Source organism: Perissodus microlepis, chromosome 7 (genome assembly GCF_051167445.1).
Source record: "Perissodus microlepis isolate ML-2025 ecotype Zambia chromosome 7, ASM5116744v1, whole genome shotgun sequence".
Classification (NCBI taxonomy): domain Eukaryota; kingdom Metazoa; phylum Chordata; class Actinopteri; order Cichliformes; family Cichlidae; genus Perissodus; species Perissodus microlepis.
In genome coordinates, this window is record NC_140467.1 from 8,408,574 (window position 1) to 8,434,379 (window position 25,806).

Below are 25,806 nucleotides of genomic sequence, written 5' to 3' on the forward strand. Positions count from 1 at the left end.
GTGGGTTAGTGAGACAGAGGAGAAGGCTACGGAAAGGGCGACCTCTAAAGGAGGCAGCAGAGAGAAGAAGAACGCGACAAAAATACCCTCTCTCGAGTTTCTCCGCAGTCATGATAATCTCCGTGATCCTATTAGAGAATGTTTTAAATTATCAAACACTCTCAAAATACACTTGTACTCTTTTTGAGGCTCAAGCATCAACACCAAATGCTTTAGCTAATTGAATAACGTGTCTAAAGCGGAAGTTGTCGCAATTCGACATCACATCCGTTTCTGGTGTTAGCTTAAACTCGGGTAGGAAGTAGCTGTCAAAGAAGGGCGAATAGTGTTGGGAAAGTTTACCATTATATACACATTAGCTTTCCTACAACGCAGGTGTTTTCTGAACTACCATGGACTGATTAGACTTAGCTCTGCTGCTAACGTTAGTTTCACTGTAAGCATTACAGTATTGTTTTTAGCTGTCAACGTTTGTTTTCCAAGATTTTGTGTATATTTAATAGTAAGTCGTACCGGAAAATTCTGTTTCAAGCTCACCTTCCAGATTGTTCAAGACTTGGACTTTAACCAGGTCACTTACTATCATGCACGTTAAAGAAGAGATTATAGGCATTTTAAAGCAGTTTGACATAGGAGATAAGTTTTCCTATCTGCCATTGCTGCCCAGAGCTTCTGTGCTGATCCCGCTGTTGGTGAGGAGTGGGCGGCTGTACACCTTGCTGACGCTGCGTTCAAAAGAGGTAACTTGAGTGGGTAAATGCGGTTTCTTCTGACTTCTCTATCTGGGGTTCGCCACAGCATTTCATCTACCTTTATCTGACCCCTATCCCCAGCTTCCTTTTCTGTCACACCAACCCCGTGCATGTCCTCAACATCCTTCTCCAATGCAGGCACCCTCTCTTCTCTGCACTTCCAAACCGTCCCAGCCTTGCCTCTAACCCGAACTATCCCTTTGATGTACTCATTCCTAATCCTGTCTAACTTCCCCCAAAATCTCAAAAAGTCAGAACCACCATCTCCAAAACATACATAAATACATATAGGTCGTCTCACTAACATCTTACAAACGTTCACTCTTGCTACTGTCTTTCCACGGGTAGTATTGTGGCAAGCACTGTTTCCTCACAGCAAGGTGGTCCAGGGCCTGAACCCACCATCTGGCTGGGGTCTTTATGTCTGACGTTTTGCATGGCTACCTCCCATAGACGGCAGTTAGTGGGGTTATGTTAATGGATGATTCTAAATGGCTGATAGGTGTGAAGGTGAATGCAAATGATTGTGTCTGTGTAGCCCTGTAACAGACCTGTCCAGGATGTACCCTTCCTGTCACCCTGTAGCAGCTGAGATAACACTGAGTTGGATGCTATCTCTCAGTCACGGTCTTCATCTATCCTGTAAATCCATCTTATTTATGTTTGTTTCTTTCTTTGTAGCTGAGGTCCAGTGCTGGTGAGGTGTGTTTCCCAGGTGGAAAGAGAGACCCCAGTGACCATGACGATGTGGACACAGCTCTGAGAGAAGCGGAGGAGGAGATAGGTCTATCACCTGATGACGTTCAGGTGGTCTGTACGCTGTTTCCAATCATTAATAAGGTAGAATAAAACATAATTTTCTTTAAGAGTATTGACTGACTTGAGTCTTATTCGTTTTCTCAAATCACCCCCTCTTAATTGTCGTTCTTTGTCAACAGACCGGTCTGTTGGTGACCCCAGTTGTTGGCTTCATAGAGGAGTCATTTTGTCCCAGTCCAAACCCAGCTGAGGTCAGTGCTGTGTTCACAGTCCCATTGGACTTCTTCACCAGCAAGGACCACCACTCTACATATGGTGTCGTTGGGATGTCGGGGCTGCTGCACTCATTTTATTTTGTGGACACTGATTCGGGAAGCCAATATCACATATGGGGATTGACTGCCTTGATGGCCATCCTGGTTGCTGTCCTTGCTCTTAAAAAGAAACCCGAGTTTGAAGTTGGCTTTGACTCTGAGGACCCACAAGCATTCTTCCAACAGATCCTACACAGAAGAATCAGTAAACTCTGAACAGCTTTTCCACAATACCTGAAGCCCCATTGAATTTACTGTATAATTTCTATGAATGTGTGTAATAATTGTTTGAAAGGATGTATATAAACTTTTCGAGTGTGGTGAAAAGATGCAAATAAAAAGATATTTTCAGTTTTTCAAAATTCATTTAATGTAGCAGCAGGATTACAGATATAAACAAAGAGTATACAAATGTCCAGACAAAGGCAAAATTACATGTTAATAATAGTTCAGATGTATGATAACACACCAGGTTTGACCTTTATCCCTACTGCAGGGTCTTAAGGCTAGATACTAAAGCTCAAGCTACACAGAACGGATACAACAGAACTGTTGGAGAATGTGAAATAGAAGCGAACTAGGAAAAGTGAGCAAACTGATTACACACAAGATACAGCTCACACTATTGGCAATTTAATTTATCATGGTTGCCCCTTTTGATCAAGCGTTTCACAGCAACAATAGTAATGTTGACAAGCACATCAACACAAAGTTCTCGATAAAAACAATCTCCACTGTCTCGTCCCTTTTACCTCACATGTACAAATCTCATGAGGCATGAAAAGCATTTTCAATAGAAAACAACAAGGTGACAATTCACTGGTGAAGCTGCACAATATTATGTTGATATCTTGCAACGGATTGAGAACATGTTAAAGTATAACAGTTACGGTTATGTCCGTGTCAGGGGGAGGAGAGAGTAACGGAAAAGCTTTCGGATGTTAAACAGTCTTGGAGGATAAAAAGGAGCAATGAGACAAAAGGGACACCAGTAAACACAGCAGAGCAACGTTTAAGTTATCAAGGCACACAAAGTTCTGTTGAAAGCGTCACAATTGAAATTCAAAATACCCCTGCAGTATATTTCACATTTAAATATACATGGATATTCATTTACATGACTGAAGGACAAAAATATTATGCAAAGATTTGTGTGCTCTTTTCAACGCCTTTAAATCAACACAGTTTCTTTTTTTTTCTCCCCCCGGTGAAGTGGCTATTCGACAAAGTCGGACTGAAATGAATAATAATAATAAAACTAATGGTCTGTTTTGAAATTACACCACAATCAAAAACAATTTGACCAATGTGCAGTGACACAAATGACAGCTGGTGCCGCCCTGCCCATCCCCTTCCCTCCGCCTCAAAATATATCTTCTCTAAGCCTAGTATTGGTCCGATGTCAGATGTAGAGCAAGCTCCATTCCACACACCATGAGGTAAAATTTACATTCATGAAACCGAAGTCACGAGTTGGCTTTCTGTGTTGGTATGGCTTTAAGAGGCATTACTGTTCCGCACTTCTTCCACAACATCATGTGCTCTTTAGCTCCCCTAACTGAGAGGGATGGAATGCTTGGAAACATCACTACCGCACTCTAACTTGATCTACAGTTAATGGACGAGTCAAAGTGCCATTTGAGATGCATGATGTTAAAAACAAAAACAAAAGAGGAGTTTAAAATACAAAACGCCCACACAAAACACACAGAGCACAAAAAAGAGGAGTAAACTTCACGTTATGTTCTACAGTTTGCGTAAAGTCAATATCATGACAGTAGATTTAAGTCTAACATAATCGCTTGATGTCCACTTACATTTCTAGTTTCAGTCATAGACTTAATAAACCTGCGCTTCATTTCAGGGGAAAAACCAACAAAACACTAGCAATGATAGTTCTTTGCTATGAGCAAAAAAGAAAAAAAGTTTAGTTTTACAAAAATACTCTACATTTTGATACATGGATTACAAAATTCTAAAAAAGATAAGTTACTTTTAAAATGGATCACTAACAGCTGCAAAGATAAAAGAGTATGACCATGAAAATGTAAACAATGCATGTGAGCAATGTGATACTAATGTCTGAAGTCTCCAAGAAAAAAAAACACATGTCCTTTTTTTGGGGGGATAACGCCAAATTGGCTAATATTAGATTTGGAAAGTTCAGCAATGTCAACTCTTCATTGAAAAATAGAGTGATGTATCAAATTGGTGGAAATGTTAATGAGATAAACTGATCCATGAAGCAAAGTACCTTCGCAAAACTATCAGAAATCTTGTAAAAGAGCAAAACAAAACAACCCCCCCAGCATGCTGAATTGTTAGCCATGTGAGAGCTGCATTATGTGAACAAACAAATGCAAATGAGTAAACGTTACGATGGCGAGGACAAAATGGCGACCATTCACAATCAGGAGCTTTGGTATGCCTGGGTGGGTTGCACTCCAGTCTGATCCCTCAACAACAGCCAGCACTGTAGAATCAACTTTGCTTCCAAACTAAAAACAAATGCAAGTGCTATTGATAGTACAAACTGTACTAACATGACGACAGAAGTGTCCATTACTCCTTTACATAGCACCAAGGATGGAATCAAAAATGGCAACCTCTATGTAACAGATTTCATCTACCAGTGAGCCCCTGTTCACAACACAAAGAACAGGAGCCAGCTTCATGCGGCGCCAACCTGCACGGGCTACAAACAGAAACAAAAACTTAATATCGAAAGACAACACGAACAACAGTAAAAACATTCCAACGAGAAGAACCGAGACTTAGTACAAAAGAAAAAAAACCAAACAATGAAGATCCTTCATGTAAATGTACAAACTAAATGAATCAGTATTTCAGATGTGTTGTCAGTGTCTAAAACACAAAAGGCCTAGTTACCACTCAAACACTGACAAGTGACAATGCCGTTTGTGGGAATGGCTGTTTTTGGATAGACTTGACTGGACCACTGGGACTGAATACAAAGAGGGACTCAACAGTGAGCAGACGTTCTATACAAAGTTGTCTAGACCTCAAAAATACTCTGACATGAGAGAAAATGTAAAAATGATGTATCTATTTGTACAAAGATGACTGCTTTCAGCTTTTTTCCCCCCTCTTCTTCTTTTTTTTTTTTTTTTTTAACCCCACCCACTGGACGTTTCAGAGTACAAATTCATCTTAGATCAGTAGAGAGCTGTGGACGGATATAAGGAGTAGCAGGTTACACAAAAGAGGTTATAAAGTGCTTTAGATAAAATGTTTATAAAACCACACAACACTCCATTTTCAATAGTGGAAAGGTATTTTTTCTATCCACATTTAACTGATAAAGAGTTAACTTTTTCAAAAGCAACAAAACCAAAAAAAAAAAAAACAACACACACCCTAAATAGTTGAATGATATTTAAAATTTCACCAAGAAAGGCCTCCACATAAGAGAACATTGGGAAGTGCCAACAAAGGCCACGTCACATGGATGAATCTCATTTATGAGTGTGCAATATTCCCTCAACTCACCAGGGTGCTTTCAGTAACACAATGTCTTTACCGGACTTTTTGTGATAAAAATTAATTTCATACTTGTGGTGCCGACACCAATTTTAAACTGCGCTGCCTCTAATAATAAACCGCTTGAGTGCAGACTCCACCCATGCCAGTAAATGTTATTAAAAGAAAACATGAAACATTATCCTACAAAGAACTGTACAGTCTAATATTCTGTACTCTTGGAGCAAATTTAATGGCATTTTTGACATATGCAAATGTAAGCTGTGTATTAACAGCATGATTGTTCATATTCTCCACAGCAAAAAAAGTTTAAATCGAATTACTGTGACGTGATTTTATCCCTGTTTTTACATCAGCTAATCTCCCAAACTGACAAAATAAAAAAATAAAAACACCCACTGTCTCAAAGTGAAATGAAATCTTGGGGAGTTTACACACTCAAAATGAGATTCTGCCTTTATCTGACAGTTATGTGCAATCTGATATTCCATAACTGACTGTTTTTTATTTTTAAATCTGCCTTCACAACACTCTCCCGTCACAGCACCATTCCTCTGTCACCGTTCCTCTGTTGCTGACATTCTTTATCCCTTTCCTGTTTTTTTCCACAAATATTTTTATCCTCATCATCATAATCATTACCACCACCGTCATCATCTCTTAGGCTCACATTATTTTAAAAAGAAACAGGAAAAAAACAAAACAACTGGCAACAAAACACTGCATTTGTGCGGCTGGATAAAGCAGTTATTACAGGCCTCTCTGATCCTGCAAGAGGGGTAATAACAAAGGTGGGTTCATTAATTCAAGAACAATGGATAAATGGAGGCTACAGTTAATGATAAATATTTCTTAAAAACAGGTCACATGAACTCATGATTTGGGTTTTCAGTAAAAAGGGCAAGTAATTCTTAAATATTTAAATGACTTTTTTTTAAGCATTGGCACAAACCCCTACACACGGCCGTTTTTAGGGTGTATAACTCTGAGCTACATACACATCACTCACCCCCTAAGTGCTGACAATGGTCCAAACAATAATCACTGCTTCTGTAGGCTTTCCAGTAGGTCCTCAATTTTATCCATGCTGGACGATGTTGATATGGATGCCTGCAGTTGATTCTGTAAGCTGCTCTGTATCTGTGTCTGTAGACTGGTCTGCATTGGTGTTGGTAGGCTTGCTTCTATGTTTCCTTGTAAACTGGACTGAAGGGCTGTTTGTGTGTTTGCCTGCATTGCGTTCTCCAAGGTGGTCTGCATTTGTGCCTGAAGGGTGTTCTGCAAGCTGCTATGCATGGTAGCTGGGATTGGGGAGGCAGCCTGGGCCATGGGCTGATCCAGCAGAGTCTGCATGTGACCGGAGTTCTGGATTTGGTTCTGCGCAGGTTGGCTGGGTCCAGAAGAAGTGAGCAGCTGGGATGAGTCTAAAAGAAAAAGAAAATAATTTTATCCATCATTAAACAGTAAATGTAGCATATAACTGTAGCAATGGAGTAACACAAGAAGCATATGGATTAGAGCTGTGCCTGACTAGATGACCAATTATCACTACTGTCACTAGTGGGTAGGGATGGGTATCGAAAACCGGTTCTTGTTGAGAACCGGTTCCCACTGTTTCAATTCCTTGGAATCGTTTGCCATTTTTGCAAACGATTCCCTTATCGATTCCAGTCGCCCCGAATGACGTCACCACGTTGCGGAGCGTCATTTACCCAGCAGGAAACACGGCGCCTTAGCGTCTCAAACGCTCAAAAGTTTGATTATACTTTATGAGAACGGATGACAACAGGGCAACTTGCAATACTTGCAAAGTAGATATTTCATTTAAGGGAGGAAACACTACGAATATGCAAAAGCATTTGCTCACAAAACACGCGATGACCTTAAATGAATGTCGTGTTTTTAATTCCGCTCCGGACTCGTGAATCTCAACCCAGCAGCAGCGGTAACGTTTGCACGTCCTCTCCCGTTAATGCGGCAGGTAAATAATCAACTAACAGTGCATATTATGTTAGCGCGATCTGCCTTATTACAAAACCTGCCATTACTGTGCATTTAGGTGACCATGATGAGAGAGACCGACAGAGTCTGGCTGGCTCAGATGCTGGCAGTTCTCGCTGCAGTCTACCGGTAGCGTCTCCTTTCAGGCCAGGATAGACGAATGTAACCGAGCAGTGACTAAGTTTGTGGTAAAAGGCTGCCGCAGCAGATGCCCCCGATTTTCGGTAAGTGAATGTGTTTAATTGTAGGCAGGGACATTACTGGATATTCTTGTGTAATTGCCACAGAATAATTTATGTTATACTTTGTTATTGCTACAGACGAATATTTATTTTATTATTTTACATTTACAGTTTTTTTTCCTGGGGACCCTGTGACACCCCATTGAAGAGCCGTAGGCTGGATCTCTTAAGATCTCACTGTTGGGTTTGTAAGGCCATGTTACTCCTAAATTTCTACCTTCTTCAAAGAGAAGATATAAAACAAAGTTCTAAGCTAATCGACCTTAGTGTTCTCCTTTTTAAAACGAATCGATAAGAGAATCGATAAAGAATCGAATCGTTAAACAGAATCGAAAATGGAATCGGAATCGTGAAAATCTTATCAATACCCATCCCTACTAGTGGGTACCAGACATACTAGCTGTTTAATCTAATTCTTTCAAATTTTAATTGATGCCAAATGCCGGTATATTGTGTCCTGGATGCTATGCAGCCATCTATCACCAGATGGAGCATCGTTGTTGACAAATGCCATAAATCTGTTAATCAGGCTTGATTTTTTTTGTTAAGACTATTAGGGTTAGGTCTTTTAAAGGCAAAAGAATGAGTTTGCGGATACGAGCGGTACCCTTCCTCTGAAGGGTGGATGGACTCTCCCTGAGTGATAGGGTGAGGAGTTCAGTCATTCGGGACGGGCTCAGAGTAGAGCCGCTTCTGCTCAACATCAAAAGGGGTCATTTGAGGTGGTTGTCTCCTGAGTAAGATGTTCCAGATGGGCATGTCCCACTTGGGATACACAGGAGAGATTAGACCTTTTGGCTGGCTGTGAACAACTCAATGTTTCTTCTGAGAAGTTGGAGGTGGTGGCTGGCAAGAGGGATGTCTGGGATTCTCTGCTTAGGCTGCTGACCCGTGACCCAACTTTAGATAAGCAGAAGCAAATGGTTGGATTATTTATTGATTTGTTCTTTTAGATTTTAACTTTTAATTAAGTGGTTGTCAAGAGTTTTCGAACAAGGTGCATCATTCGCATGCACAGCCCAATACGCAACACTTTTCAGTTGCAATTTATTTATTTCTCGGATGTCAATTTGTCATATTTTAATAATATGTGAAAATCTTTTTTAGTACCATGTTTTCTTATTATATTTAATATTGGATTATTTTAAGTGTTTTGCCTTTTCTTCATTGTCTGGAGTAAAACGTGAAATATTCATAACGCAACATGTGAGGTACCGCACAGTTAAGAGGCATGATTTATTGTTGATAGATGTGATTAATGGTTTCAAATGCCTTTGTTTAGAGATTTTGAGTGTTTCTTAGTTTTAGACTAATCAGTTAGACTAATTTTTTTATCCCTCTCATTTAGCCGACTAAGAGAATAGTCACCAGGAACCGGATATGGATATATACAAGTTAATAGGTCGAGCATGATAGTACCATATTCTTCAGAAAATAAGAATTTAACACGGGTAACTTTGATTTACTCTACATTAGAAGGTGTAGAGGATCAAAATTGTCTTACCATTCTGAATGCCAAAAACAAACAGACTGGCCTGTCCTTGAGAAGCCACATTGCCACCCACAGATGTCTGGAAAAGCTGCTCTGGGGGCTGCTGACCAGGGCTGGCTACCACACCCACACCACCCTGCACCACAAAGATGGTTGTGGCGGGGGCTGGAGCCTGGTTGTTGAGCTCCTGTGAGCCAATAGTACTCTGCAAGCTGGACAGATTTGTCTGTGGTATGAACAGCTCCACAGGTTGATTGTTTTGGACGGAGCTTGAACTTGGGCCCACTTGCATTGGCTGCTGTTCCTGGAACAAGCTCTGTTGTTGGTTCTCAGTGGTTGTTGAGTTGCTGCCTGAAGAGCTCTGATCTTGGAAGGACATGGGCTCTGCTGTATCTGACTGGGTGATTCCAACGCTAATGGTCCCCATAGGGGAAGGGCCTTGGGTCTGGGTGCTAAAGAGAATAGTAGGGGCGATAGCCTGTGGGTTCAGATCTGTGGTGCAGAGAAGCAGACCTGTTTGCTGTGGTGCAGGGTTGCCCTGTGAGTGATTGGGAATACTTTGAAATAAGGAACCCTGCTGGCCCATTGGAAGCTGTGCTGGTTGTTGTTGGTTCTGCTGTGGGGACTGCTGCTGATCCATTGGGGTGCTCTGTTGCTGCATTTGAGACTGCGGTTGATTTTGAAACATTGAAACAGACTGATGTTGGCTGGCTGATGTCTCCATGGAGGAGATGAATGCCAGCTGCTGCTGTTGCTGGGGCTGATGGTTCGGCGTCAGGTATAGGGTTGATCCTGTGGACTGCTGCTCTGAGTTGAGACTGCCACTAGTCAGTACGGTCAGGGTATTCTGGATGAGGGCAGCCTGGACCTGCTGTTGGGACCCCTGGGTTTCAGCCATGGGCCTAGGCGACTGGAAGAGTTGCTGTGGGGGGGATGTGTGTGAAGGAGGCTGTGTTGGGAAGCTAGTCTGGATAGTAAGAAGTTCTCCAGCCTGTTGAAGGAGAGAGCTGGCCTGAAGGTGTTGTTGTAAATTCTCCAAAACCTGCTGCTCTTGAAGTTGCTGCTGTTGCTGTTGTAGGTTGCTCAATGCTTGATTTTGCTGCTGCTGCTGTTGTTGTTGCAGCTGATGTTGCTGTAAATTGGTAAGAATATGATTTTGTTGTTGCTGATCCTGAAGCTGAATATTGTTTAGAACTTGCTGTTGCTGATTTTGTTGCAATTGTTGTTGCTGTTGTTGAATATTCTCCATAATTTGCTGTTGCTCTTGTGGCTGTAATATAAGTTGCTGTTGCATCTGTATGTTGTTGATGACTTGCTGCTGTTGCTGCTGAAGGTTTCCAAGTATTTGTTGCTGTTGTTGAAACTGCTGTTGTATTTGTTGTTGCTGCTCCTGTTGTTGTATCTGTAGCTGTTGCTGTGCTGACAGTGAATTATCTGTACTCCCCAGTCTAAGGCTGTTCATGTTCTCCTGGACATGCTGCTGAAGGGATTCTGCAGAAGGTGTGGGGCTATACAGCACAGAATTTAGCTGCTGCTGAGCTACAGCTGCTTCTAACACCTGCTGGAGCGTGGTGTTACTTCCCCCCTGGAGTTCTCTAACTGCCCTTTCCAGCTGGGCCACCTCTTCCTGGGGAAAGAGGGAGACCTGGGACTGCTGTGGCTGTGCCTGAGAGGAAGCTGCTATCTGTGGCATGGCCACAACCACCACCCCTGCACTACTACTGGAACTCTCAGGTGACAAGCTTTCCTGGGGGTCTCTAAGGAACTGCTGGGGGACTTCTGGTGTCACAGGTGGTATTGTGGTGTCTCCTGACACAGAGAAGGAGGTTGTTGGGGCAATTTCTTGCTTTTGTATCGTGCTGAGGGACTCTAAGCTAGGGAAGACCGGGGGTGCCTGGGGAAGGTCCACATCTTCTGATGGTAAGGGCATTGTTCTCTGAAAGGACTCTCCACCTGGATGAGGACTAGAGCCAAGGTCCAGAGTCTGTTGCACTGTGATGAGTGGATCAGGGGATGACTGAGAAAGAAAAACAGTGTTACAGACTTTATTTCTCAAGTAAAGATTTTAAAATCTCTTCCTCAAAAAGCAGGGGGTATCTTACTTTGAAGACCTCTGTGGATGGTGGATTGCTAGACACTTCCATAGGTGTGTCCTCTTGCCGTTTGGATGTCTGGTCAGAGATTTCTGTTTGTTCAGAGGGCATAGATTTGATCGGGGTATCAAATAAGCAGGTCTTGACCATGGATATCCCCTCCGTTTTTACTGTCAGGACATTTGAGTTATCAGCTGGAGGTAAGAGTGGAGAAAAGGACTGTTAGAATATGAGATGGTAATGATTAGGCACTTGAAATCTACATGAGGAGCTTAGCACACATGACAATACATGACAAGCTGCATGTCCCATGTTTGTAATGGATGATGTGGAGAACAAAACCCATCCAACACCAAGCACAAGGCAGTTTGCAACAACCATACAAACCAGGAGGGTATTATCTACTTTTACCATGACCACTTGCCATCAAAACACTTTTTGTAATCCAACTACGAATATTATTTGTTAGACTGCACACATGGCAAACAGCTACTTTGTGTTCCTGTTAAATTGAATCAACTAAAACTACTAAGCTTCAACATCCAGCTTAAAAAGGAAGGAGTTTCCAAAGTTCAACCCGGAATTTTAAAACCAAGAAATAGATGTTTCTGATGACGGGCTTGACAGCAGCAAAGCATTCTGACACATTTTGTTAGTAAACCTTTCTATCCAGCGGATTAGATAGCGTTCTGTGTCTTAAATATGGAGGCTGTTTTTGACACCCTGCACCTTCACCATTTCCCTCTCACTCTTACCTGTGATCCACCTCCTCTTTATTTTCTGTGCAGTTTCTTCTTTTCCCCTTGTCACTCAGACTCAGGCTACCAGCTTCACCGTGCCTAAAATTACTTGAACCCACACAAAAGTCCCCTTTCATCTTCCAACATTACGCTGATATGGACTTATAGTTTCACTTAAACAGGATTTTCAGTGAGTTAAACAATTCCGGTTTTTATCTCAGCTGGTGGGGGGCTTTGACAGTTCTGTGCCATTGTGAGCTTTAATTTTTTTAAATGAAACACAAGAAGAAAAAACAATTAAATAACCTTGTAAAGTAAAAGCCATAAGTGTCTGTTTTATTAAATGTATTTGACATTTGCAGATTTCAAGTAAATCAATACGATATTCCAAGAGTTTTTAGTAGAGATCACTTACAATAAATCAACTGCTGAGACTTATAATTATACATTTCTTAAATGCTACATCTCCTAAAATAACAATAAAACAAATAATTCAGATTATTTAAATAAACTACCATCCTGCTACTACAATCCCTTGTTAATAATAAGATCGCTGAATGCTATGCCACCTGTTCCAGACATTGGCTTGGTGAAAAAATGCTCCAATGTCAGGACCAATTATATCTGCTACACATTTACATATTAAACCTTCATCTGTTAGTGGAAACACAAAGGACTGCCAGTGATCCCTACATCTCTTTTTGCCATTAGGGTAAATGTGTCTGTGACAGCAATAATTGCGGCATTGCTTAATCAGCCATTAGATTTGTCTATATGATTGATTATAATGGTGTAGTGCTATTAAAACTTGTTATAACTATCTGAAAACAGTACTATGTTAGCTCTATTCACTCTCTTCAAAACAGAAATAGCCCATAAGTGTCACACTTAGCAATAAGTGTCAACATTTAAAAGCCATCAATGCCACGACGGCTGAAAATCGTGAACTATGTAACTTTCATGCATAGGCTGCTTGCTGTTACCTGAGTCTGGAGTGTAGGTGAAGGGTTGGGCTTCATGTGATCTACCGGCATTGGTCATCACAAAAATACCCACAGAAACAGGAGAAGTGATTGACTGGTTGTGAAACGGAGGGACTGTCACTATCAAGTGATTCTGGAAAAAAAGATCACATTTTTGTGTCAAGTGTATGCCAAAAAACAGGTTTGATACAGCAGCTTAGATTATTCAGTGAAAAACTCAAGGGGATCACCATCATCCCCACTTGCATATACCTGATGGAAAAGATCCATGTCAATCTTTGCTTCGGCTTGCCAGGAATTATCATCTGAGAATTCAAAAAGATTTGAGAGGGTTTATATGCAGAAAACCATTCACACACATGACATCGAGCTACAATGCTACTGACAAAAGAAATTGCTACAACACCTGTAATGTTCTCCTGAAAAATAACTTTGGTTCCTTTAAGGAAGTTCTTTCCGATTATAAAAACTTCCTCGCCTCCTTTCACTGAGCAGCTGTGGAGACTCTTTCTCAGGATCTCTGGCACTCCTGCTGGCTGAGCTGAAGAGTAAAAGAAGATTCAAACTATCATTAATAACATAACATAAAACTAAAACACATATTATAAATATTAGCCATCAAATTGTTTCAGGAATCCTAGTTGGCCGTTACTCACTGCAGAGGATTGGCGATGAGGGAACCTGTAAAGTCAGGGTTGATCCATCAGGCTGGGGGATGCTGACTCTGAAGGCCAACCTGGCTCGTGTACTCTTCTTCTTGGATCCTGCAACACCAATGCGGGCTTCAACATCTGCATTACGGAGCTTCAAAATTCCTACACAGTCCACCCTGTAGAAACAACACAGGAAGGAGAAGGAAGGGATAACTAAATATACAAAAGCACATACCAAATACTTTTTAAATATCAACACTGCAAGTAATAACTAGTCTTTAATTATCTGTAAGAACTCCTTACGCAAGTGTCATGTCATTGCTGGGCTCCAGAGGAATCTCAATAACTGTGGTGCCTTCTATGTCCACCTCTTTGCAAGCAGTGGTGTTGCGTCCTGTCACTCTGCATGCCTGGTAGAAACCGTGAGGCTTCACTCTGCCTGCATCATTTGCTACAAACACCTGCAGCACAACTGATTCACTCACACCTTCCAACTGCAGACAAAAAAAAATAATAATAATAATAATTAGTTTTCCAGATTCTAATAAAACCCCCAAAACAAACAAAAAAAACAAAACACCTCAGCCCTGAAAGATTTTCAGTTAAATATAAAAGTTTTAATCATTTGCCAATCAACTCAATCATTTATCTGTGAGCATTATTCATGGTACAAAAGAAGCATGTGATCTGTTCATAACCACTGAGCCATTCAAGAGCGATGTCAAGAATTTATTACTTTAATAATGAATACAAGGCAATCACTATCCCTACCCTGATTTATCATCAAGAGGTAAAGGTACTTGTTTGGTTGTTTGCAGTGTGAGTACTGGATTTACTGTTGATTTAAAAAAATAAAAAAAGAAAAAAAAAAGAAAAGAAATGAAATCAAAGAGACAAGTAGGTTATCCATGTTAAATGCCAGCTATTGAAATAGGAGAAAGGAAACTAGCACGTTGGCAGTGCTAGTACAATCTTTCTCGTGCAGTACTCCACACTCAGTGTATTGGTTATATTCGATCTTATTCGGCAGCTTCTTCCTTAGGTGGTAATATTTCGTTTGTTAAGAAGCCGCTGGAAGCTTTTGTACTCCAACCTTGACAGTGGGGAATCCTTGTTGTGTACGATCTTTGACAGAACCTCTGCTGCCCTCAGTCAGATAGCGAGCTCTGTGCTGGGTCTCTGGCTGCACCAGGATCTTTAGCTCCTTCCCATCACTCCTCTGAGGGAACTGAGCAGACAGTGACCCACCTTTCACTGCAGTTCCTGACTCGAGAGAGCTGCAGAGGACAAAAAATGATGATGACATTAGTGTGACATCCAAGAATCCAATTACCCCAAGCAAAGCTTTAATCGACCTTAATGTATTCCTACAAAGGGGAGAGGCACTCTGACCTAAAGAGACAGAATGTACTCTAGTAAGTGTCACCATACCTGGATATGGAACTGGTCTTATCTGTGCCCAGCTGGGATAGCACATAGTGAGGGGCTTTGGCGCTGTCAGCATCAAACACATCCATGCTGTCTTCTGGAGGAGCAGGCTTGGGACCGGGCCGCTGGCGAGGAGTGCGTTTTCTAGACTTGCGCGGCACCTCCGTGTTGTCATTGTAGGAGATGGAGCTGATCAAACTGAAGTTCGAGACAGAATCATCGGCCCACATGCTGCTGCTTTGCTCCGAGTCGGGACCTGGTGCACCAGATATGGTAGGTTCCTCTTGGCAAGACATCTGGCTGTCATCAAACAGATCCTCAGGTGGTGGGGATATGCTCAACACAGTCCTTCGCTTTGATGGAGTGTTCTGGGGCTGCTGGACTCCTAGCCCCGGCAACCCTCCCGGCCCTACATCCCCTACTGTAGCGTTTGCTCCACTGCTGCCTCTGTTGGGGGCACCCTCCGCACCTTGCATCTCTGAAACACCAGCACCATCTCCTCCGCTGGAGTGGAGATGCTGGGCAACCTTGAGATGGTCTGACGATGAGGTAGAGGGGCCAGAGGATGTAACGCCTATGGCGAGGGAGGAAGAGGCAGAAGGGCTGGAGGTGGAAGAGGTGGCATCTGTAGTAGTGCATATAGATATAAAAGTTAGGACAGATGTTCACCACATAGCAGGCTAGCAGTCCCATTCAAGCAGCTGAATTTGTGCATGATTTGTATAGATTTCCCCTCTTCCCAACTCTAATTTCAACAAACTGTTGTGGGTTATGTGCTCTCACTGTGCATGCGAGAGCTGTCAAGCACTGACCAAATGTTCTGAAGTTAAAGTTGAGAAGGGTACTATAGGTCCCACAATGTTTTGATTTCCTACAAAACCTCTGATTAAAAATCAATGTGACAAAACTGACATGCCTTGTTTACAAAAACAAAAGCAAGCTACAAATTGTTACATACACATTGCCAGAAAGAAAAATAACAAAATCTGGTCAAACTTTCTTGTACAGCCAAATTTGCAAGCTGATAATGTGGCGCCAAATTAAATTTGCCAGGTTTACAGTAGAGTTTGTGCAATGTGCATTCAATAGTAAACAGTAGTTTGCGCATGCCAATTGGAATATTTGGTTGGGACTGAGCGTAGCCATGGAGACAGAATAAACAAGCCTCTGACCTATGGAGCAGTGAACTGCAGACCATTTTATATGCAGACACTCCCTGCCTCAGAGGGCACTTCCTGCAATAAAAACGAGACAGCCAATGAGCAACAAGAGAGCTGATCATTCAAGACTTAACTTCTGTCAATCAGTAAACTGGATGAGTTAATATACTGAAGGAAGGAGTATCTTTTGAAGTTTATCATTTATAGACACTCGGAAGCATGTTTGTTTGGTTAATGATGATCTAAAAGACATCACATGAGTCATGCTTTTGATCAGCACTGCTTAGGGCCAGCTGGGTCAGACATGATAGTAAAAAGGCAGCGTTTAAAAAAAAAAAGAAAAAGAAAAAGCGCGCTCTCTCCAACATGATTGTTCACCGGTTAGTTTGCTTTTTAGATGAAAACCATGACTAGAATCCTTCACAGTTTTAACTGATGTCAAGAACATCAAAATGCACCATGATCCAAGATCAGGCCATTTTCTTTGCTTTTGATAAGTGATATTCAAAAATACAGTCCAACGTTTGCTGGGGCAACTTCACTGTTTCATGAGCAGACAAAACCATTGTAATTAGTGAAAATGTTAGCAACTCTGTAACATGAGAGTCAAACACTTGTGCACGGTTCACGGTGCAACAGATGCATCTCTTTTACTTTTGTTAAAGGCATTTAAAACTCAAACTATAGAGAGGGCAATACTCAAATAAAGCGAAAGAAATTGAAAACGTGAAATGCAATATGCCAACTCTAAAACACTATATAACGTCATAACATGAGGGATGTTGTAGGAGATGATTTGGATCTGTAAAGCTGAGACAATCTGATGGGCTTTTTTAATTTACATTAAGAGCCTAGGGAAAAATAAAATTTAGTACAAGCGTCAAAAAGTTATAAAAAAAAAAGAAACCCAAATCATCAGTGAAACAATAAATAAGAGGCCATGTCAGCATGCAAATGCTGCATTCTGAATTTAAAATTTTGATGTAGCTGTACATGTAGCTGGTGTTTGTTGTCAAAGATGCAAAGGTTGAGTCTGCTGTGATGGCGAAAACAGGGGAATTCAAATTGGTATTTATCTGCTCAGCTATAATACATAATACATACAATAAATGATCTGAACTGTCATTGAATAACATGAACGGCAGAACACTTTTTCCTGGTCACACTCAAAAGACGCATAAAATTACTGTCCCTGGCCTGTGGGCCACGCTTTCAGGAACCTGGCCACAAAGAGTGTTAAATGACCAGTTAAGAGTAGTTAAGACATTAGTCTAAAACACTACATAAATATATATATTTTTTAGAGATTTAGATTTATACTGTGAACTCGTTAAGTGAGGTGGTGGTGGTGTGTTTGCAGAGTGGGTGAATATAAAAGGTAAAATGCTATCATGGTGCTTGATATGTTTTGAAATGTTTTTATTAACTCTAAAAAAATCAAAACATTGAGTGGTTAAAATGTTGCCACTGTAGAGTTGGTTCAGAGCAGCTTCAACTCCATTGTTTAAAATACTTTCAACACTGCCTCCAGCCTCTGTACCAAAGTACACAACACTACTGAGCACACAGCTGTGTGGAGTTAAATGATATCTCCACATCAGGTGCTAAGGGTGTTGAAATTTTTCACTAGGCCCGCAAACAGCGAGTGTCAAGTCAGGCTTCATAAGCAACGTCTCTTTCCATGCTGCTGCTAGTTAACAGGATCGCCCACCACTAGCAGTAAAAGATGCTGACAGACAACAACACAACAGACATCAATACGGTATAATATTGGAAAAATTTAAAGTTACGACATATATTTGAATAAATCCTGTGTTTAGCTGTACAGAAGGGCTTTAGAACTAAACCCCGACTGACTTGTTGGTGCTGTACCCTTGTATAACATGGGGCCCAGCTGACACGTAATAACCATGTATCGTCATGTCAGCAGTTTTGAAATACTTAATACACACTAGCCTATATAAATCTCCTTTAGTCACAAATCTTGCCTCGGAAACTGATGAAAGGGTGAAGTTGCCCCCAGTCACTCACACAAGGCCACATTTCTTTACCCCTGCTGACTTGGGTAATAGTTTGTTACAGAGAAACTGATCCCAGATCATGGTTTTCATGGACTGAGCAGGTAGCTCACCTGACGCCAAGGCTGCAGAGGGGGGAGGTCCCGCCTCTCCCCCACTATTCTGGCTCATGGTGGGTGGGTCTGTCTGGGTGGACGACGGCTGGAGCTGGAGTTCTTTGGGGAGGAGGTCATATACCGACTCTGCCATAAAGGATGAGCAGGAGAATACAAATTAGTTTCTGAAAAATAAATGAGATTATTGGTAATTAGAGGACAATGCAACTAAAAAAAAGATCCATACCCGCTCTTCTTAGATGAAAATATTCTGTTTTTAAATACCCATTTTCAGCAGGTTTCCTTTTAACCTGTTAGGAACGGTGGACCATGATGAAAATAGCAACCTTCAAGTCACAACTGCTCCCAACTTTTTAAAAATAGAACAAAAAAAACATCTGCCTTTATTGCCAGTTAACTCAAATAGGTGTTGTCACAATTTAACCCTGGAAACATGAAGCACACAATGTTCTAACTTATTCTACTGAAAACAAGGCCTCAAGGGTTGCATAAGGCAGCCGTCTTAGCCTCAAACTGAAGCTAATGCAGAACTGCTCTCAAGCACAGTCCAAGTAATAATACAACCGCTGGAGCTTAGTTCTAGAAATCGTCACAATTCTTCGCAAAATAGAACCTTGCCAACAGTCAATTTCACTTCCACTAATGCAAGCTTCATGGCAAAAACAAAACTCCTGCAGTATCTCACCAAAACTGGTTGTTTCCTTATTTGCTTTCCGAAGACAAGTGGAAGCAATACTGCAATCCTCCCACATCTCTTAAAAATTCTGCAGTCAACACTAGCACAACACAGGGTATCTTATGATGAACTAAATTAGCCTCCCGTGGGGTTTGATGTAATAAAACCCACAGAGTCATGAAGATATTTAATGGCAACATGATTCCTTGTAGACATAACGACCACTGCAGCCACACTGGAATAAATCAGATCTGATGCTAGATAAACACATGATTAGGTAGTGCGGTTGCTAAGAAACAGGCACCTATCAACACCTTGATATGGATATTTCAGCTTTGCATCGACAGCACCAAGGATGCGTAGTAGTCATCTAACACTTGCCTATGATTTTGTTCCCAACAGAGCGATGACGCTGACAAGACACATGATCTTGCACTTCTGTGATGTCAGTGATGGTGCTGAGCTGGTGGCAATGCATCACCAAAGTTCACACAACGAACAAATAAAATCTGCTATTGTTTGCATCAAATCCCCTTACAGCACTGCTGAATGAATAGCACAATCTAAATGTCAAAAGGCCAGAGAAAGTTTCATTTCTTTTTCTTAACAAATATAGAAAGAGCTGTGATATTTCACAGATCTCGGTGAGATCAGTTTCCTGTGCAGCTAGAAAAATAAAACGTGGATTTCAGTGAACCTGTTCACAGCGAGCTTCAGAGACTATAGAGAACTGCCAGCAACCGTCTAATTGTGTGCACGAATATCACAACAGCCCTCAATCTTTGCCTGTGGTGCGTGGCATGAAGAAAGTGAGTCTTTGTTGCTGATTGCATTACAGATTGACTGACAACGAGACATGACCTCAGCTTTAACTAGTATCCCTATGAACAATAGAAGCATGCATAGTGGGTACACTGAACATGTGCTGTCACCTGCTTTGAACCCATGTATTAGGGCTGTTCGATATAACGATATATATCGGATGACGATATAAAAACATCTATCGTTTCATTTTACGCTATCGTTTGTTTGTTTCGTGGTGTTTACGGCAATATTTTTTCATTGTTTTGATGGTCACTGTAGTGGCTATATTAATTTCTTAAAGTTCTCTCTTTCTCTTATATTTAATATAACCACACTACAGACAGACAAGCGTTTGTTTTTATGCGTTGTCGTTAGCAACAACGACGGTAAAACCACAGCGTGTCCGCTTGTTCCACATAAACCTTTCACAATAAAACTCAAGATCCTGTTGAGACTTTTCAAAATAAACGGAATCACGTGAAAGATGCATATTGTTTACGGATGAGAAGCAAAAAAAGAGCCGTCAGGTGCTAAAAAAAAAAAATAAACCTTTGACTCAAACGTTAGAACAGGCTTTTCCCCGCAGCACACTGTGTAATAAATACTCACAAAGAAAATGGCGGCCGTTACAACTTATGTCTAAAAATGTATAGTTTCATGTATCAGTTAAAACACTCGACTCCAGGTACGCAATCCCCTTGCTGGAAACACTTCACGCAAGTCGAGCTGCCCGAGATTCACAGAATTTATAGAAAATGTTAAATTTTTGTGATTTATATCGTTATCGGACGATAGATGTCTTAATATCGGGATATGAGATTTTGGTCATATCGCACAGCCCTACCATGTATATGCTTCAGTATTCAATCACATGCAAACAAATGTTCTCTTCATAGACTCCCAACACATGTGCAGGATTAGTATGGCACTTCTGCTAAAAAAAGAGCAGCACATAATAAAAAACAAAGGACAGAAATTGCTGTTCACTAAGCTGGGTACCCTTTTGCCAAGGTTGGCAAAAGGCTTACATGTACTGGACAGATCAAAAGGAGTCCACACTGTGTTAAAGAATGTCACTGTTGGCCTGAAAGGGGTATAAATCACCCGTTCTCTCTGGGTGCTTGCTGGTCATACAGCAACACAAAACAACCACAGAAAGTCAAACTGTAAAAGGGTTCATTGTTCATAGGATTTTTTCTTAAAAAAAAAAACAAAAAACAAAACAGCACACATGCACTACAAATGGTTGTTTATTAGAAATAAACTTTACAGAATCTTATAATCTGCTTGACTACAACTCAGAGCTCTACTAAATTACCCCTCTAAAAGTTCACCACAGTGCAGTTTAAGCCTAAAGGATTTGCTCGTGATGGGAAACCTACCCAAGAAATGTTTTCAAATCAGAGGCATTTTAAGGAGTCTTTTATGAATCATAAAAGCCAAAAATAATGATTAGCATGTTTACCTGCAGCACAAATTTGTTTAAATGTACACAAATATTAGGTTGAGACACACACAAGATTCAATTATCTTGTGACACAGGCCAATAACCACACATTGTTATTGAGTCAATCACTTCAGGTTCATAAATGCACAGATTGGATTGCTGTCAGCGATTTAATTTTTACTTTTGAAGCACACTTTCCAGTTTAGGGTGTGCAGTATATGCAAAAGAGTGCTTCTATATTCAAACCGTGCTGTGGCTTGTGCTCGTGGAAACTTGAAATAAAAATTATTAATTGGAGCCCTATTGTTTTCTCCCATTTATTCTCTATTTTCTTTGAATTTAAAATTCCATCTAAAGCAAAAAAAATGCTCATAATAATTCATCAACCAGGGCTCTAGACTAACTTTTTGCCATGGGCGTACCGGTACGCCTAACTTTAAAAAGTTAGGCGTACCGGCACAAAAGTTAGGCGCACACAAATTTTATAATAATTTATATAATATAATGTGTTTTTCTGGATACACTGTGCTTTTTCAGCATTCAAAGATTGATGACACCGTGTCAGAGCACTGGCTATGAATTTCAGAAGGATCAGGCCTTAACTTAACAGAAAAGTTAGCAATAGTTCTTTTCCTATTACAGCTACATCCACTTCTGTCGTGCCTAGGCTGCTCACTAGGGCTGGGTATCATCACTGATTTCTATAATCCATTCGATTCCGGTTTTCAAAGTCCCGATTCGATTCAACTTAGCCTCAGACAGTCAGAAATATTATAATTCTGATCATTTATCAGTACTGACTTCATCAGAATTGTGAACATCACAGCAGATGCCTTTGTGTGAAAGTAACTGAGAATATAACACAGAAAAACATGAAGGAGATTTTCCTGGTCTGGCTTTTTATAGCAGATAACCTTAAAAATATTCTACAATGTTCTGCATATAAAGTTTAAATTTCTTCAGTATTGAACAACAGAAAAAATAGGCTTTCTTGTCCGAGGTCATTTAAGTGAAAAAAAGAAAAAGAAAAGAAAAAGACAGCAGCCGACAGCGCTGTAAACAACGGTAGACTGGTGGGTAATAAGCGAATGAATAATACAGAAAACAGAGATTGGAGACGGGAAACTGTTCTTGAAGTACAGAGAGAGATAGAGAGAGAGCTAGCTGTGCATGAAGTGTGATTTTAATAGTCGTGGAAGCAAAGCGCAGTTTGCTGCTTCTTTTGCTGCTGGCTCGGTGAATTTTGGTTGGAGAGAGACAAAACCTGCAGCTCAGAATCAGTGCAAAAAGACGTAATCACAGCGCGGACCGGACGCATCAGAATCGCTAAGCTCCGACAGCGTGTCCGTCTACGGGCCGTCGGGTGAGAAAGCCGAGAAAGACAAAGTTGATTCTGATGCGTCGGGTCCGTTCTGTGTTTACGTCTTTGTGTGGAATCCGTGTACCTGCTCTCATCTGCTGTTTGGTTGTTGTTGAAATGGTTTTGTGAGCTTTAATCTGAGAATCTGGCGTTTCTGGCAAAACACAGTTATATTTAAAAGTCGATTCAGGATTTAATGAATTGATATCGCTTTATTCAAGCTACTCACCTCCCACTTCCACCTGCACTTTCAACTGGACCATGGCCAATCAGAGAGGTCCCGCCCCTTACTATCTCGGATTGGTTTAGTCCACGATAAGGGCATAATGTGTGTCTGTTGTTGACCACAGGGAAGGTTGCAGATTTTTTTTTTTTTTTTTGGCAATTTCATTTGAATGTTCCTGTTTAAATTTAAATCCAGCAGAAGTTGTGCGTCTACACCCCTGCATAAACCTGCACCTCACTTATTTAATCTATCCAAAAGTATAACTTTCAAAACCAAACAAGCTTTCTGTAGGTGAAAATGTCACTTTCCCCAAGAGTGCAGCTCTGTGGCTACCTGGGCTTCTTTTTTAAGCTTCCCATTTGCATATAAACCTCCAGTGGCGGAACCGCTCTGTATACCTTTACAAAGATAACAACATCAAACGAGTAGCGCTGATTAAAGCTAGGTGATAGATTCACTTTTTCAGGAAAACCAGAAAATGTTATTTTTACTTTTTTAAACAGACTCCGTGGGCTTAGAAGCCGTTTTGCAGCATATACAAAAAATCCTGAAGTTTGAAAACAAATGTTATCTCAATTTTAAATGTGTGTGAGAAACAGTATACTAAGTGCTTCAATTAGTGGAAACACCATACTAAGAAACTGCTGCAGTGTCAACAGCTGCTGTTTGGATTTTGTTGCACACCTTCTCCCGCACGTACAGCAAAGTCCTTGAAGCCAGTCTCGTCAGTCATCACTGTCCTGAAATGCCTCCAGGAAAATTGTCTTTAATTTTATTCGTCACCTGTGCTTAACCCTAGAACACTAACGTCGGATGATTTTCACCCACGTGCTTGTAGTCAAATGCCATCTTTTGTTTATTTCTCCCACAGTTGTCAGCGATGCACAGAGACAGTGCCTTCTCTGGACAAGGCTCACACGACAAGGAAGAGGTGGGCAGAAGAAAAAGTTATGTCTATTATTTAATTTTTAAACAATATTTTCGTTTACGATTCTCAGTTTATTTATTTTTTACTAATTTTGAAGCGTTTATATAGGGTCCCCCAATGATACTGTTTTCATTTCATGAGACGTTGTTTAAGGGGAAATGTAACAAGAGTACTTCAATTTGCCACATATTAGGTTACTTATTCGGATGGGAAGTGTGTTTTATCAGGCATATGATATCAGGTAAAAAATACCTGACATTAGTGACAGTGTTATAAAACTGCACATAAGTGTTCTAGGGTTAAGAACTGCCCTCTGTCAAAACAGATAAAAACCTCTTTAAAGGTTTTCTGCCCAATCCTTAAAGTAGGTTTTAAAATGTAGGTTAACTCTCCAGTTCACAAAATACACTTCCTGCACTACATTTTGGTCTTATTTTGCTTTACAGTAGCACGTTTGACAAGTCTGTTTGGACAAATCTATAAGCTTGTCCAAACAGTAGCCTACAGCACACTAACCTACCAGGAGGTGGACTGACTTTAACCTAGACTTAGAACAATTAACTTATTAGACAAGCACATGTTTGGTTTGTTTTTTCCATGTTAAAAAAAAAAAAAGGGGGGGGGGGAATGCATCACAACCTACAGTGGTGCTTTAATTATGGTTTTGAACACATAACAATATGGTCAAGCCAGAGTAGCGACATAAAAGCTACTTGCCACATTTAAACCACAAAGAATGCCATTTTGGCTTTTAAAGCTAACGGTTTATCTTAAATTTTAAATTACTGCAAGAAATGGCCCAATACAATTTTTATTTGCTTTCAGCCTGCTAGTGCAAATCAGATGGATAAACAAGGCTTAACAAAATTACTTAAATGACATTTCTACAGTGTAAATTGATTGTACTGTACTGTACATAATTTTATGGATTCTGCTTGTGGCTGTAGCTATAGAGGTGAGCATGCATGGGGATGTGGATGTTAGCAGAGGGAAACCACAAGGCCACATTAATTATTAAACAATACCATACAAAAGATGGTCCTCTGCTAATATATGTAGGCAACTTTGTGACAACTACATATCTGAGCAACAATCAGCTGCTTCTAAAAGTAGTCTCTGGTCTCTACAGTGTACAAACTGAGTCTACATGTAATACATGCCATACGCATTTCGACTTTTAAAAACAGAAGCTCTGTGGCCTTTAACTTGTGCCCTGTCCCCACTGAACCTGCCATTTGTCCACCTAGAGAAACTGTATAACTTTTTGGAAGTGAGGCTGAATTTCACTGGTCCTTGAGGATAAAACAAAACAAAACAAAAAAAAAAACAAAACGGAAACCTGCGTCATGTGGGGAGATTTCAACACTCTACACCAAGCAACAGCTAGCACTGTCTGATGTCCAAAAACAACTCTAAGGACATTGTATTAAAAGAAAACATATGGAGATGATTGACTTTTCTACTCCTGCACAAGACAATCTGCATTTATGAACAAGCCGCCAAAGGTGCACCGAAAAGGCAAACACAAACTTGATTGTGATTTAAAGTTATGAGGCAGCATGCTTTAAAAGAATATTTCAAAGAGGAAATGTCTCAGGTAATTATGAATACACAGATATGTGCACATGCACGTCATGCACATAACAGAATGAAAAATTAACTCCAGTTTCATTAATAGTTCACCATTTATTGCAAGCTCAGCAGTCCTTGGGGCCACAGATACCACCTGGTGTGTGTAGGCATTATTATTTATTAATTTCTGCATGTAAGAAACACAAAGGCAAAATCCCCCCCCCCCACCAAAAAAAAAAAGTTAAAAAGAAAATCAATAATGGCAACATTAAACGAAGGAGGAGTCTTAAGGCAAATGACTGTTCTTTCAATCGATTCAAATGCAATTTGTTTCAAAAGCCGACTATGCAGTGGTGTACATCAGAAAATTGGCACAATGTATGCTAATTTAAATGATGATAAAGCACTTTGGATGTAGTTTCCAGTATGTAGCCCTTTGCTTACTTTTTCTAAGTAGGTATGGCCTGTTGAAAAAAACAAAAAAAACCAATAAAACGCTGTCCACCCCTGAGACTTTTTTTTTCTTGGAAGCCATAATTTA

General features: G+C 40.6%; 2 protein-coding genes across 2 annotated transcripts in view; one reads left to right on the forward strand and one right to left on the reverse strand.

The window, feature by feature from the left end:
- Positions 1–2,176, forward strand: nudt7 (nudix (nucleoside diphosphate linked moiety X)-type motif 7). The gene is made up of 3 exons (XM_084933171.1): positions 1–740; positions 1,434–1,592; positions 1,691–2,176. Exons 1-3 carry the CDS (start codon positions 585–587, stop codon positions 2,039–2,041), a joined length of 666 nt encoding a protein of 221 aa, XP_084789297.1. The 5' UTR covers positions 1–584; the 3' UTR covers positions 2,042–2,176.
- nfat5a (nuclear factor of activated T cells 5a) overlaps positions 2,171–25,806 on the reverse strand; it is a 27,419-nt gene continuing 3,783 nt past the window's right edge. Inside the window, exons 2-12 of the mRNA XM_084933163.1 lie at positions 18,250–18,378; positions 14,962–15,583; positions 14,624–14,807; positions 13,834–14,024; positions 13,534–13,706; positions 13,284–13,418; positions 13,130–13,182; positions 12,878–13,010; positions 11,164–11,348; positions 9,074–11,078; positions 2,171–6,750 (exon numbers count right to left, since the gene is read on the reverse strand). Of these exons, the coding sequence (XP_084789289.1) occupies positions 6,368–6,750; positions 9,074–11,078; positions 11,164–11,348; positions 12,878–13,010; positions 13,130–13,182; positions 13,284–13,418; positions 13,534–13,706; positions 13,834–14,024; positions 14,624–14,807; positions 14,962–15,583; positions 18,250–18,378 (4,193 nt within the window). The 3' untranslated portion in view covers positions 2,171–6,367. The remainder of the gene's footprint in view (positions 6,751–9,073; positions 11,079–11,163; positions 11,349–12,877; positions 13,011–13,129; positions 13,183–13,283; positions 13,419–13,533; positions 13,707–13,833; positions 14,025–14,623; positions 14,808–14,961; positions 15,584–18,249; positions 18,379–25,806) is intronic.